Source organism: Podospora pseudopauciseta (genome assembly GCF_035222475.1).
Source record: "Podospora pseudopauciseta strain CBS 411.78 chromosome 5 map unlocalized CBS411.78m_5, whole genome shotgun sequence".
Classification (NCBI taxonomy): Eukaryota; Fungi; Ascomycota; class Sordariomycetes; order Sordariales; family Podosporaceae; genus Podospora; species Podospora pseudopauciseta.
The window spans coordinates 1,038,446-1,051,542 of record NW_026946665.1 but is presented as its reverse complement, the minus strand read 5'-3'; the positions used below and the strand labels follow the sequence as shown (position 1 = coordinate 1,051,542).

Genomic DNA, 13,097 nt, shown 5'->3' with positions numbered 1-13,097 from the left:
GTTCTGCTCAGCATGTCGACTACCTGCCGCCCGGCCCTTCTGCAAATCCATCTTCTCGCCTGTCTCGTGAAGCATTTCTTCAGGTGTTGTGATCTGCCCAGGCGCTCAAAGAGTACGACGCCAACACACCTACTGCGGGCACCATCAAGACAATACAGGGCCTCGACTCACATGTAGCTGTTGAGGCGCTGCTGATACGGCTTGCAGCCGTGCGAGGTTGTCCTTTTATTTCTGCGGCGTGTGGTATTCCAGTAACTCAAGTGCGGTTGCGCAACCTAAGAAATCTTCAGCCTCGTTAGGAAGGCAGTCGAGAGCGCTCATATGGAGTGTAGTCAACAACCGAGATTCATCGCCCAGGCGAAGCCGGAGATGCACCTGTCATGACTGTAAGGTGTATCTACATTGTACCGTCTATAATCTAATCACGCCAAGGTCTATCTCCCACAAACAAAAACATGTACGTTCAAACCTCCTCCAAATTCCAACCCGCGCTTTTCCCAACCCTCAGCTCCACGCTGCACCACCCAATCATACCAACATCTCAAATCCAACCCTCCACCGTCAATTTACTCTCCTCCCACCTCTCCCACCTCCCCCACCTCTCCTCGCCCTGCAGCACCATCCTCTTGACCACCTCCCTCCTCACATCCAAATCCTCCACCTGCGCCGTGATCTCCAACCACTTCCTCAACAACCCCCTCAGCTCCTCCTCCCCCTTCCCCAGCACATCAACCCCCCTCTCCTCCAACGCCACCCTCACCTCCTCCACCACCAACTCCCCCTCCCCCCCGCCCTGCACAATCATCGCATCATCCGCCACAATCCACGCCAGCCTCCTCTCCAGTTTCCCCTTCCTCATCACGCCCGGATAAATCCACCCCGGCACAAACCTCGGCCTCCCCACCCTCAGCACCTCCCCAACAACCACATCCACATCCACCTCCCCCTCCCCCTTCCCGTACAGCTCCCTCGCCCTTTTCCTCACAGCCCTATCCCTCCCCCTGATCGCCTCAACCTCCCTCGGCATCCGACACGTCAACGGCGTGACCTTCAAGTTCGGCGCCCCCAGTATAACCACAGGCGTGAACTCGGCGCAGACAAGCAATATCAACGAAAGGGGCATCAGCCTCCCCAAATCATGCCTCAACCGGGACTTCAGTATCAGCGCCGCGCGCGTGTCGGGGTAGGGTTTCAACTGCTTGAGCGGCTCAGGCAAAGAGTCGAGGGGCGTGTAGCAGAGGCGGCGGTTCACGAGGATGGATTTGAGGCCGGTTTTGTAAAACGTCAGGATGGCCTTGCCTTTGGCGAGGAGGTTCCGTGGGAGGGAGAGGGAGGGGTTGTTTTCAGGGATGGAAAAGGGGGGGGGACGGGTGGTGGGGGGTGGGTTGAGGGTTTTGTTGTATTGGATGTCTTGGGGGGTGAGGTTGAGCGGGAGGGGGGGTTGGGGGGAGGAGGAGGAGGAGGAGGAGGAGGAGGAGGAGTTGAATCGGTGTTGGAAGTGAAGATGTGAGTGAGCTATGAGAGTTGAGTTGGGCAAGGCGGCATGATGAGATTTTGTGAGGCCGAGTAGGCGGTAGTGAGCAGCAGCGCGGTGGGCGCTGAGGAGGATGGGGGTTCTCATCGAGTGAATTGGTGTCGATTTGGATTGCTGACTCAAGTACGAGAGTGCAAGTCAAAAAAAGAATGGTTATGGTGGAAAATTAGGGAACATGTTGTGAGAGTGAATGAGTTAGACGTTGCAATTTCACACCGTTTTGGTGGTGTAAGTCAAGCCAGTGATTTTTGAGAACGCTGTGGTTACGTCAGGATTCAGGCCTTTGCGTTTTTGGTGGTCTGTGCTCCGTTGCTGGCGTGTTCTTCCTCTAGGAAAAGAGACAGGGGTTAATCGCCAGGAACCAGGGGTCAATATTCACCCAGAGTCTTTCTTGCCCATTTGAAGATACGATGTTGCTCAATGGAAAACCCCGATTGCTTATATAGAACCGTAATCCTGTTCTAAAAAGACAACCCAGCCTTGACGACCTCACGGAGTTGCGCTGCAAGAGGATATCTATGCACCTCCCTGATCAGCAATAGGACGCGGGGCGAGATATCCATCATCTCTAGCTTGACATCTGTGGAGTTGTTTTCTCTCCTCCCAACCACACCGCCTCCTCTTCTTCACCAACACCAATCACTTCCTCGTTTCAAAAACATACTTCACCTACGATCCTTAGCCACCATGGCCCCCACCGCCGTCTTCACCCAAAACGCCCCCGCGCCCATCCCGCAGCTCAGCCAAGCCATCAAGCACAACGGCATGGTGTTCTGCTCCGGCTCTCTCGCCACCGATCCCAAGACTGGAAAGTTCATCGAGGGTTCCTTCCAAGATCGCGTGGTAAGAATCCATCCATCGGCTCCTTTCTCGGATACCTTGCATATTTTTGACACACAAACCAGAGACAATGCCTCGACAACCTCAAGGAGGTCCTCCTAGCGGCGGGAAGCAGCCTAGACCATGTCGCAAAGGTCAATGTCTTCTTGACCGACATGAAGAACTTCAAGGACATGAACGAGGTTTATGATCAGTTCTTTACCAAAGAGCCCAAGCCGGTAGGTCTTGCAACCTTTGCTGGCCGACTGAGTATTTGCTGATGGGGGTGCATCGCATAGGCGCGGACTTGTGTAGCTGTTTACCAGCTGCCTTTGGGGACTGATGTTGAGGTGGAGTGCATTGCTGCTGAGATGCCAAAGGCTAAGCTCTGAGAGATGTGTACTGAATTACACGTATTTACAACGATGCGCAACTTTGTCCAACCCAGATCTTTCCCCTACCAACGCTACCGACACCGTGCCCTTCCCCCTTCTCTCAAAAGTACCCCTACGAGCACTGATGATAGTACTGATTGATATTCTTACACGTAAACCCAGCCGCGCACCTGGTGCAACCAGAATAATTCTGCCCACCGCACTGCTGCCACTGCGCAGCCTCACACCCGCTGTCCACCGGCTCTGGCTGGGTCGGGGCTGGCACCTCCACCACTGGTTCGGGTTGGGTCGTCACCGGACCTGATCCTCCGCTGCCGCCGGCGCAGGTGAAGAGAGGTGGACCAGGGATGGTGTACTTTGAGGACGTGGTCATGGAGTAGATGTTGACCAAAATACCCGGGTCGTTGGACTTGTAGATGCCGGGGATGGAGTACGTTTTGGGCGAGACGGCGCCAGTCCCGCCGACGACGTTGATTTGGGCGCATTCCATCTACAAACCTGCGTTAGCACGATGTAAGAGGGGGGAAGGGGGAAAGGGGAAGGAGGAAGGGGACGTACATAAAGCTGAGCACCACCGGACGAACCAGCGCCGTGGAGAGCAATCATCTCGGCGCGAAGGAGGTATTGGCCCGGGGCGATGCAAGAGGGGATATCACTAGTACTGATATCAGCCACGAAGGCTCATACAACAGAGGAAAAAAAAAAAGGGGGGGAGGAAACAAACATATAATGCAACCCAGCATTATTGATAACCTTGCTGGTCCCCCAATTCCCCCCGTTATAGCCATCCTCCTGAATCTTGAACCACCCCCCTCCAATCCCCGTGTCGGTCAGCGCATTGCTAACCTTTTTCAAATACGCCAACGTCGGCCCCTTGTGGGAAGCATCCATGACATTATTCGGCCCCGAAGTCAGCGTGTGCCTCCACACCGCTTTGACCGTCGTGCCTGCCTGGACGGTGATGACCTCATTCGACTTCATCGTCGGGTTTGGCCCCCCATTGCAGGCCAAGTCATTCGAGTTAACGTTGGTGATCGGGCCATCATAGGTGGGGGTCCGGATAGCGTGCGAGACAGGATACACCTTGCCCCCGGCATCGAGCTGGACAAAGATGGTATGAGCCGTCGCCGTGGAGGCAGCGGCAAGAAGGGACAAGAACTTCATCCTGGGGGCAGAGAAATACCTGGTGATGGTCAAGACTGAGCTGAGGAGATCAACATGGCAATGGCGTCAAGACAAAGAGTCTCTTTATAGCTTGTTTGCAGTCAAGCTCATCTTGGGTGTCAATGACACCTCTTGTATACAACTTGTCCAATCGCTGTGCTCCCGCCCATGTGCCGGGGTGTTTTGATGAATCTATTTACATGGCCAAGCCCTGGTTCGAGGTCGTTTTGCGTGTGCAGAGTTCCCGCGAAGTCATGTTGCGGCGTATCGAGGGCGGAAGGGGGAGGTCCGGATTGGGGGTGTTCAATTTATTTAGATGGGTTTTGCTCCCAACCATGCCGAGCGGCTCGACAGCCCGAAGCAGCGCCGGTTCGTGGTTTGCGAAGATGCCTAAGAAGCAGGAGGGTTCGTCGGGTCTGTTGAAGAGTGGTGTTCTGGTCTATCTTTGGATGGTATGGCTCGCCTAAGAATCAAAGACACGTCATCCACCACAACAGGTGCTTTTCAAGCTTGAAGAAGAACATGTGAGATGCATTGATACTTGCGCGCAGGCTTCAGACTCAGATGCGGCCACCACTGTTACTCACACGTGGACAGCAGCAGAGCAGATTCTTCGATGACTTGGAGCAATGGCGAGGCGTGGTCCACGATCATTGCGCCAGCAATAGCTGGTGACAAGAGATCGAGCGCATTGTTGAAGTTTCGATCCAGATCGAGAAAGCTCAAAGTTTAACATTCTCAGAAACATTTGTGAAGTACCGGAATAAGATTTGCGGTCTTGTGATGGAGGAGGAAAAGGCAACAGTGATGGTTTGACCCGACTCTGGGTATGCTCGCTCTGATGCTGCTGTGAGACGCTACCAGGTGTCCAAAGGCGCCGGGTCCGGGAATGCACCTCAATGTTGCAGTTCCCTGGGGTAAAGAGGTGGATTTTGCGGGGAGACGTGTGCCGGCATCCCCAAAGTGCCGGTCTTGGAGTTCGGGAGAAGGACGAGCGAGCGAGGGATTGCAACCTGTTTGTTATTTCTGGCAGCCCGGTTTCGATGTGGTCGGGCTGGTGCTATTGCCCAGGATTGATGTTTGCTACGTAGATGTTGGTTGTCAGACATCCCCGTTCCTTCTCAATGCTCAAGAAACTGGTTGGGGAAGGGCATCCAACACCAGTTGAACCACATTTGCCCCTCCCTCATCAGGAGCAATCTCGTCTCCGATTCATCATATTCTCCAAGATTTGCCCAACGGTTCGTGTCTTCTTCGTATCCCTATTTTCTGACCTCGGCATCCACTCACCATCCATTCGCTACAGAGAAAGGAGATTTGGATCATGGCCCCCCCCCCTCCTCGACCCCTGTTCTCCTACCCAACGTCCTCCAACCATCTCCATCACATACCCAATCCGTCACATGACCCAATGGCAGACCACCCCCAAGAATGCAGAGAATGCGTCTATCGAGCCCTAAGAAGTTGGAGAAAAGGGAAAAGCTAGCGACCGAGGTCGAGACCACGGCCGGCACTCCAGTCACCAAGATGGCTTCCGTCAAAGGTCAACCATGCGTCTTCGGGAGCCGTCCGAGTCCCCGGATTATTGCACGACGTAACGCACGTGTGGTCCATCCTGTCTCTCGGTAGCGCTACCCCGGATTTGCCCAGATCTGGGCAGATCCCCCTTCCGATACTTCACGAGTCATGATGCTGGGAACACGACGAACTCTGGAGTCTGGAGACTTCGATGAGTCCACTAACAACCTCATGATATCCACAGTGGACCTCGAGCTTTCAGCTTCTCTAATTCCTGCCTGTTTCCGCCCGTTTCTTCCGAGATTCCAAACCACCCAAAAAAAAAAAAAAAAAAAAAAAAAAAAACACTCTTCACGGGAAGTCGTCAACCCACGAAAACAAGCAGTCAGCCTCAATACTTGGCTCTGCCCTATTACCTCGGCTTCAGTACCATCGTGCCGAGTTCTAGCGACGGTTTCAACCAAGTCGGTGCTGCCAAGGGGAATCAAGAGCCATGGTCGACGCCACAGAGCGTCATGAACAAGCTGTTTGGCGTCGACACCCATCGTATGAGCCCCTCAACGACCTCACCATTCCCCCAGGCCTGCCCCCAAAGACCTGGCCAAGACAAGTCCAAGACTTTCCCCCGCACTCGTTCGAACCAATCGCAAGCAACGCCTGAACTCGGTCACGTCTCGGTTTGGAATCGTCGACATTTTAGCTTCCGCGCCTAACGCAGCCTCAAGACGTGCTAAAATGCGGAGAAAATTGGACCCAACCTGCCACTGTGGATTCTTGAGTCTGGGGAAGAGGAGACAAGCAGTGGACCTGTTTTCTCCGCAGTTCTCAACGAACACTGGGAAAAGGGGGGCGGCACTGGCGTGCGGCAAGGTGGCCGCGAGATGATTTCCGGTACAAACTTCACTTCAGTAGCCTGCTGCCGTCAGTCCAGCCTGCAGCACTACCGTACAACAAAAGACCAATAACGTTAGTCTGGTCTCGCCTCCACGTGCTTGGATGCGCACGCTCAACGGTGATGCCATCCTAATCCGGAAGTGAATTCCATCTGCTGAGATTCACCGAAGATCTGAGAGGCCACCAAATTCACCCGCCAACCTTTGCTCACCCCTTCCCAGAGTCTTGGTAAGAGGGTCCGTTCGTGGGAAACGGGGCCGGAAAACCTGGGGTTGGCTCCATCTGTCAAGGCGGGGAGGCGGGCTCGCCCCTCTGAATGTTGGGAAATGGAGCCCTTTGCTTACACGAAAGAGGCGGTCATCGCCGGTTCGATCTGGCCTGTACGAGAAAAAAGAATACTGCGATAAGGAGGACCGGTGTGGGGCTTTCCGACTGTTTGAGCGTTTGGAACTATCGGCTTGAGTTGGCAGGATGCGTGGAGCTTACTGGCATCATGGATCTAGAGTGGTGGTGTATAAGGCAGGCTTGTTGTCCGACGTTGCGGCGCTGCGATAGGTCCGGCTCCTCTTGGCAACCACCGGCCTCGGTTTCTTTCGAGCAGAGGGCAAGGATGCGGTGTGAGTGACATGCAGCCGACGGTTGGATAGGACAGGGGACCTGGAACTTGGCCTCGACTCCAAGACCCTACCTACCTAGTGTGCTAGTGTAGCGTGCAGTCCAGCTCGATGGAGACGGTAGCTAGCTGACAGGATGCGGGGGAAATGGAGTAGCTATGGGGAGCTGTGACGGGGATGAGCAGAGTGTCAGTCGCCAAAGTCGATCAAGAATGCGACGGGGGCGAGGAATGGGTTGGGGTACATTAGACACGACTTTCCCATGCTGTCGTCCTTCCTTCTTCGTCCTCACCTCCTCACCCTTCACCAAACCTCGACCGACCATCCCCCCCCGTTTCAGCCAAACAGCTCTTCCAGTCGGAGACCAGAAGGGCACCGCAACCCCCCCCCCCACGACCAGGGAAGAATGAACTCCTCTTCGGAGAAGGTCGCCGCCGGCGAAGTCAACAACATTGAGAATGCTGACTCCAAGGCTGGCTCCAAGGTTGGCTCGGATGTCCACCGCTCGCCTGCCGACTTTGGCTTCACGCCAGAGCAGGAGAAGGCCATTCTCAGACGGGTCGATCGCCGTCTCGTCTTGACTGTCGGTGCCATGTACTGCATCTCGCTCATGGACCGTACCAACTTGGGTGCCGCCAACATCGCCGGCATGGGTGTTGATCTCGTCTTGATTGGAAACCGCTACGTGAGTTGCCATTTGTCTCTTGGGTTTTGGACTGCATGACTAACATGATCGACAAACAGTCTCTCATCTCCCTCTTGTTCTTCGTCACCTACATCATCTTCCAGCCCCCATCCACCATTCTTGTCCGCAAGATCGGTCCCAGATTGCATTTGGCTGCCATCACTGTCTTGTGGGGTGCCGTCATGATTGGTATGGGTTTCGTCGTGAACTGGGAGCAGATGGCCGGCATGAGACTTCTTCTCGGTGTGTTGGAGGCTGGCTTCTTCCCCAGCGCTGTCTACCTTTTGAGCACCTGGTACACTAGATGTAAGCCAATCCTGTGTTATCATCATGGTGAGAACTTTGCGCTGACATGAAGAACAGATGAGGTCGGAAAGAGAAACGCTGTCTTCTATCTCATTGGTTCTTGCGCCAGTGCCTTTGCTGGTATCCTGGCTTACGGAGTGAGTTTCCCCGGATATATATGTGTCTTTGCATCAGCGAACCAGTAACTGACCGATCACAAACAGATCATGCAAATGAAGGGCCTTGCTGACATGAACGGTTGGAGATGGATCTTCGTCATTGAAGGTATCATCACCTGCGTGCTCGGTCTTGTCGGCTACTGGCTCCTCGTCGACTTCCCCGACTCCAAGAGAGAGTCATGGTCTTTCCTTGGCCCCACCGAGAAGGAGTGGATTTGCGCTCGTGTCAACGCCGATCGTGGTGATGTCAAGGTCCAGGAATTCTCCATCAAGAAGTACCTCGGTGCCGGTCTCGACTGGAAGATTTGGGCCTACGCCATGATCTTCTTCAACACCACCACCGTCACCTACGCCCTCGCCTACTTCTTGCCCATCATTCTCAACCTCGAGCTCGGATTTTCGGTCGGCGAGGCTCAGTGCCTGGTTGCTCCTCCCTATGCCTTTGCCGCCATCGTCATCTACCTCTCTGGCTGGATCGGCGACAAGTACCACGTCCGCGGCCCCGTCATTGTCGGTAACATCATCCTCTGCATGATTGGTCTCCCCATCATGGGCTTCGCCAAGAGCTCGGCCGTCCGCTACTTTGGTGTCTTCTTCGTTACCGCCGGCGCCAACGCCAACGTCTCGACCGCCCTGTCCTACCAGGCCAACAACATCCGCGGCCAGTGGAAACGCGCCTTTTGCTCGGCCACCTTTGTCATGTTTGGCGGCATCGGCGGCATCGCCGGCTCGCTCGTCTTCAGAGGCGAGGACGCGCCCCACTACCGCCCCGGTCTCTATGCCTGCATTGCCACCAGCGGTCTTACTCTGATCCTCGTTGGCCTTCTCAGCTTGAGCTTCTACCGGTCCAACAGCGCGGCCGACAGGGGCGAGAAGGAGCTTGAGGCTGATGGCGATGAGGATTATGAGCCTGGGTTCCGTTACACTTACTAAGTGTGTGTGTGTGTGTGTGTGTGTGTGTGTGTGTGTGTGTGTGTGTGTGTGGAATTTTGCGATTAATGATACCTGATTGATTGGAATATGGATGATAACTATTGGGATGGCAATTGTTTGGAATTTTTATTAGCACTACCTATGTGAGGAGGATATACCTGATCGAGATGATGATATGGAAATATGGAAACATTTCATGTACCTAGCTCACGATGATACCGGGGCGGCGGCGCTGTTGATGCGAATGAGAAAGAGGTATCTGATGAATTTGCTGCTATCGAATATCTTTGTGCCTTGTGAACTTGTGAGAAGGGGGGTAAAACGATGATCATTATGTGAGGTGAGAACACTCTTGAAACTAAATCACACACTCTATTGGAAAGAGGCATCCGAGGGAGACATTGTGGACGAGGCTGGCTTGGTTAGTAGAAGATGAGATGGCCAAAAATCTCAAATCATTCGCCATCAAAATAGACAACAGACATGATAAAAGATAGACATGTCCAGCCAACCTAACATGAGCGGTATGAAACATCCATCTCCCTTTCGCAGCATACAAAGCATACAACCTCACAAGTTAGCCACATTGCAAAGCAACGAAGAAACATCCATTCATGGTATCTAAAACACATCCGAAAAACTCCCCTGACCCAACCTTACCCACACCTTCCATACCCTTAGATAACCTCGCAAAAAATCAAAAGAAACTCTTCTTCAACCCCCCCAGCAACAACCCCCTCTTCTGCTCCTTGACCGTCTTGTTGACATCCTCCGCCCACCCGCTGCTCGCCTCCTGCAGCTTCATCATCGCATCGTCCACAAAGCTGAGCTTCTCCGCCCTCTCATTCACCTGCCTGACCAAATAATCTCCCCAGCCCTCTTGTTGTTGCTGGCTACTGCTCCCGCCGTACCCCCCACCACCAGCAGCAGCACGCTCCACCTCCTCAGCCCTCACCACCCTCTTCGAAGGCGGCCTCCCCTCCCCCCCGATCAACAAATCCAAATCCGTCGGACTGACATATTGCGTCCCCGAGATCCACTGAAGATTCGAAATCGTCGGTCTGGGGGGTAGTGTCCTCTCGGGCGAAATCAAACTATCCGTCGAGACAGGGAGCCCTTTACCGCTCCCATAAACGGGCATGACTGCAATCTCAGACGGTCCGTTCCACGCTATCAGCTCTCCCGTTTTTGATATCACGCACGACAGCGTCCGGGAGGGGTCCAGCATGGACAAACTTGCGCGGCCGACTTCTTTGAGCGACGGGATGGAATACGCCCTGGTGGTGCGGTCACCGAACAGACAGACAACCGACGGTGGGAGATTAGGCGGGTGGATGACTCTGGCAGAGTCGCAGAGCTGGTCGTCAAAAGATTTGGACGCGCCCTTGTTGGTGGAGGGTTTGAAAATCCGGATTTCGGATTGGGTTACGGCGACTAAAACGCCGGGGGTTTGGACGTTTGACCTCAAACCAGCGACCGACTGCCCCGTTGCTGTGGCCGGGGAGCCAGTTTCCGAGTTGATCGGGCTGAGGGAAATGACCCTATCGCCTGAGGTCTTGATGGAGCCGGCGGGTTTTGCCGTGTAAGATTGCCCTGACGGCAAGAGGCAGAACGTCGCAATGTGGCCTAGGTTTGTGCCGACGAAGCAGCAGATGGAGGAGTAGCTGTCTCCTTCCAGTGTCATGACGCCAAAGGAAATAGCCGTGGGGAATTCCAACTTGTTGTGGGAGGAGGAGGATTTCTTGAGGGAGAAGGACTTCTTTTCTTGGGTGATGAACTCGGTCACTGGGGAGGTGTAGATGACGGATGGGCCGCGGAGGTCGATTATGCTGAAGTGTCCTCCTTCTGATCCGACTGCGATGAACCCTACGTCTGAGACGCAAAGCGCCGAGATGGGACCTTGTGCCATCTCGTAGAGCACAAAGGGTTGAAGACCCTCTTTGAGTGAAGGCTCAGCCCTCGTACTGATATCCGTCAGTCCTCCAGGCTTTGGATCCAGCGCCGTCGTCGCATCCCTCCCATCAAACTTATTGACCCCCCACTTGTAAACCACCACCTCCCCCGTCTTCGTCCCCGCGGCAAACTCCCCCGTCCCCTCGGCCATATGCACCTCACTAACACTCACATCCTCAAACCTCCCCACCGCCCTCGCCACATCAACCTGCAACTGCCCCGGGTTCTCAACCTCGTCCGCAAATCCGACATCCCAAATCCTCACCGTGCTATCCGCGTGCGCCACCAAAATCACATTCCTCACATCCACCATCTTCCTCCTCGTACTGCCCACCTTCCCTCCCTTCAGTATCGCCTCCCCCTGGCTCCTCTTTTCCACCATCCCCAACCACCTCTCCCTCCCCAAACTCGCCACCCCAATCCTCTGCACAAACGGGTGCACGAACGACAAGCTCGGATGCAGCATGTTCGTCGGACTAATCGCCCACCCGGACGGGAAACTCATAGTAATCAACTCCCCAGAGCTCAACATGGCCATAACCGCAAGCGGATCCTGCGCCCCATCAAAATAAGGACTCTGTCTAGGGATCAACACATAATCCACCACCTCTGCGCCCGGCGGCATCTCCATCACCACCCTCTCCCCCTTCCCCTTGACGTACCCCCCCAAAACCTCCCACGAACTCGTCGCATAAACCGGCGTAGGCCCCAAATCAAGAAAACTTATCCCCTTCTTCCCGCTCTGCTGCTCTCCCCTATCCCACCCCCCCTGCACCACCAACCCAGTATCATCCGGATTGTTCCCCTTACAAGCCCACTTCACCCTCCCCAACGGCACCCTATCCCTCTTATCCCCCTCCAGATCATCCAACGACCCATAAACATCCCTCACCCCAACCACCCTCCCCTCCTTCACATCCCAAAAAACCATCACCCCATTCTCATACCCCCCCATGAGAAAAGTCCCCGACGGGTGCCAAACCACATTCGTCAACTTCACCTTTCCCCTCATCATCATCATCCCCCCAGCCGGCGGTGGTTCATACCACCTCTGCACCCCCCCCATCTTAAAACTATAAACCCCCACCACCCCCCCGGCATAGCCCACAGCCAGCTTCCCGATATCCCTCGGATGTAGCGCCATAGCCGCCACCCCCGCCCGATCCCCAATCATCTCCCTCGGGTAAACCTCCTTCGCCAAATTCCCCAACCGGAACGGCACCGGCCTCGCTCGGTCAAGGTCATAAACTTGCACATCCCCCGAAGAAGACGCCGACCCAACAAAAGCCCAGTCAAGAGCAGGATCAGTGACCAAACTAGAAACTTTAACGTAGCTGTACTTTGACGTCTGGGTGCAAGTCTCCAAATCCCACAAGGCAACCTCGTTGTTCGAATCAAGTGACACCAACAAATGATTTACAAAGGCGAGCTGTCGATAGGAAACCCCCCCGGAGGGATTGGGAGGTTGGAGGATCCGATGGACGCGGTCACGACCAAAGACGTAGATCTTCCCCCTGGGAGAAAAGGTCGATGGGGATGTGCCGACCGCGAGGAGGGATCGGGTCGGGTCGTAGGCTAGACAACTGATTATCCCGCAAATATATCCCGTTAGATTTGTCTTCTGGCCGACGAGATGAAGGGATGGGAAAAAACAAACAAACAAACAAAAAAAAAAAAAAAAAAAAAAAAAGAAGGGGAGGAGCGTACCTAACCTGGGAGTTGATCCCATATCTGGCCAGCTCGTCAGGGTTAAAACTCCCCGGTAGCAGCCCGGCAGACAGGTCGGTCGCAACACCGCTCTGTTTGGCTCGTAAAAAGGACGCCATATTTACTGTCGCGCCTCTTCTTGTTTGATGTCAAGGGGGGTTAATGGAAAAGGAGAGGAAGTGGGAAAAATCCCCAAAGGTTGGAGAACAGCTTTCTCGCCGGAAACAGCGGCACATCCCCCAAGACTGCAGGTCTCAGCATGTGCTCGGCACGGCGGGGCACACACACTTGTGACGAGCGGCCGCTGACGTTTTTGGTGGGGTTACACTTTGCTGCGAGATCCTTGGCAAGATAGATGCATGACATAAGCTGGACCCTAGCTTGAACTCCAACCCGTTGCTGTGGTGAGAGTGGTGG

The 13,097-nt window shown here is 54.5% G+C and overlaps 5 protein-coding genes across 5 annotated transcripts; 2 read left to right on the top strand and 3 right to left on the bottom strand.

Moving 5' to 3' along the window:
* Nucleotides 1–541: 541 nt before the first annotated feature.
* On the bottom strand, nt 542–1,621 carry QC763_508955 (uncharacterized protein; the record flags this gene model as incomplete). Its single annotated transcript, XM_062913487.1, has 1 exon — nt 542–1,621. The coding sequence occupies one exon, from the start codon at nt 1,619–1,621 to the stop codon at nt 542–544; it is 1,080 nt and encodes a 359-aa protein (XP_062764899.1).
* A 286-nt stretch (nt 1,622–1,907) lies between these two features.
* On the top strand, nt 1,908–2,808 carry QC763_508950 (uncharacterized protein). Its single transcript, XM_062913486.1, has 3 exons — nt 1,908–2,377; nt 2,440–2,592; nt 2,653–2,808. Exons 1-3 carry the CDS (start codon nt 2,222–2,224, stop codon nt 2,743–2,745), a joined length of 402 nt encoding a protein of 133 aa, XP_062764898.1. The 5' UTR covers nt 1,908–2,221; the 3' UTR covers nt 2,746–2,808.
* A 52-nt stretch (nt 2,809–2,860) lies between these two features.
* QC763_508940 (uncharacterized protein) lies at nt 2,861–6,807 on the bottom strand (the record flags this gene model as incomplete). Its single annotated transcript, XM_062913485.1, has 3 exons — nt 3,473–6,807; nt 3,307–3,403; nt 2,861–3,238 (listed from the first exon to the last, which is right to left on the bottom strand). Exons 1-3 carry the CDS (start codon nt 3,910–3,912, stop codon nt 2,861–2,863), a joined length of 915 nt encoding a protein of 304 aa, XP_062764897.1. The 5' UTR covers nt 3,913–6,807.
* On the top strand, nt 4,832–9,318 carry QC763_508930 (uncharacterized protein). Its single transcript, XM_062913484.1, has 6 exons — nt 4,832–5,153; nt 5,219–7,623; nt 7,683–7,929; nt 7,987–8,066; nt 8,133–9,020; nt 9,059–9,318. Exons 2-5 carry the CDS (start codon nt 7,201–7,203, stop codon nt 9,018–9,020), a joined length of 1,638 nt encoding a protein of 545 aa, XP_062764896.1. The 5' UTR covers nt 4,832–5,153; nt 5,219–7,200; the 3' UTR covers nt 9,059–9,318.
* Nucleotides 9,319–9,717: 399 nt separating this feature from the next.
* Nucleotides 9,718–12,994, bottom strand: SRO7 (Lethal(2) giant larvae sro7; the record flags this gene model as incomplete). The annotated part of the gene is made up of 2 exons (XM_062913483.1): nt 12,681–12,994; nt 9,718–12,556 (listed from the first exon to the last, which is right to left on the bottom strand). Exons 1-2 carry the CDS (start codon nt 12,797–12,799, stop codon nt 9,718–9,720), a joined length of 2,958 nt encoding a protein of 985 aa, XP_062764895.1. The 5' UTR covers nt 12,800–12,994.
* Between the last annotated feature and the right edge of the window lie 103 nt (nt 12,995–13,097).

What these genes read in the sequence shown, in the direction of transcription:
- QC763_508930 (XM_062913484.1), top strand. Translation starts at nt 7,201, where the DNA reads ATGCTGTCGTCCTTCCTTCTTCGTCCTCACCTCCTCACCCTTCACCAA. An exon ending in TCTTGATTGGAAACCGCTAC is followed by an intron (nt 7,624 to 7,682) that starts GTGAGTTGCCAT and finishes ATCGACAAACAG; the next exon opens with TCTCTCATCTCCCTCTTGTT. An exon ending in GAGCACCTGGTACACTAGAT is followed by an intron (nt 7,930 to 7,986) that starts GTAAGCCAATCC and finishes CATGAAGAACAG; the next exon opens with ATGAGGTCGGAAAGAGAAAC.
- QC763_508950 (XM_062913486.1), top strand. Translation starts at nt 2,222, where the DNA reads ATGGCCCCCACCGCCGTCTTCACCCAAAACGCCCCCGCGCCCATCCCG. An exon ending in GTTCCTTCCAAGATCGCGTG is followed by an intron (nt 2,378 to 2,439) that starts GTAAGAATCCAT and finishes CACACAAACCAG; the next exon opens with AGACAATGCCTCGACAACCT. An exon ending in TTACCAAAGAGCCCAAGCCG is followed by an intron (nt 2,593 to 2,652) that starts GTAGGTCTTGCA and finishes TGCATCGCATAG; the next exon opens with GCGCGGACTTGTGTAGCTGT.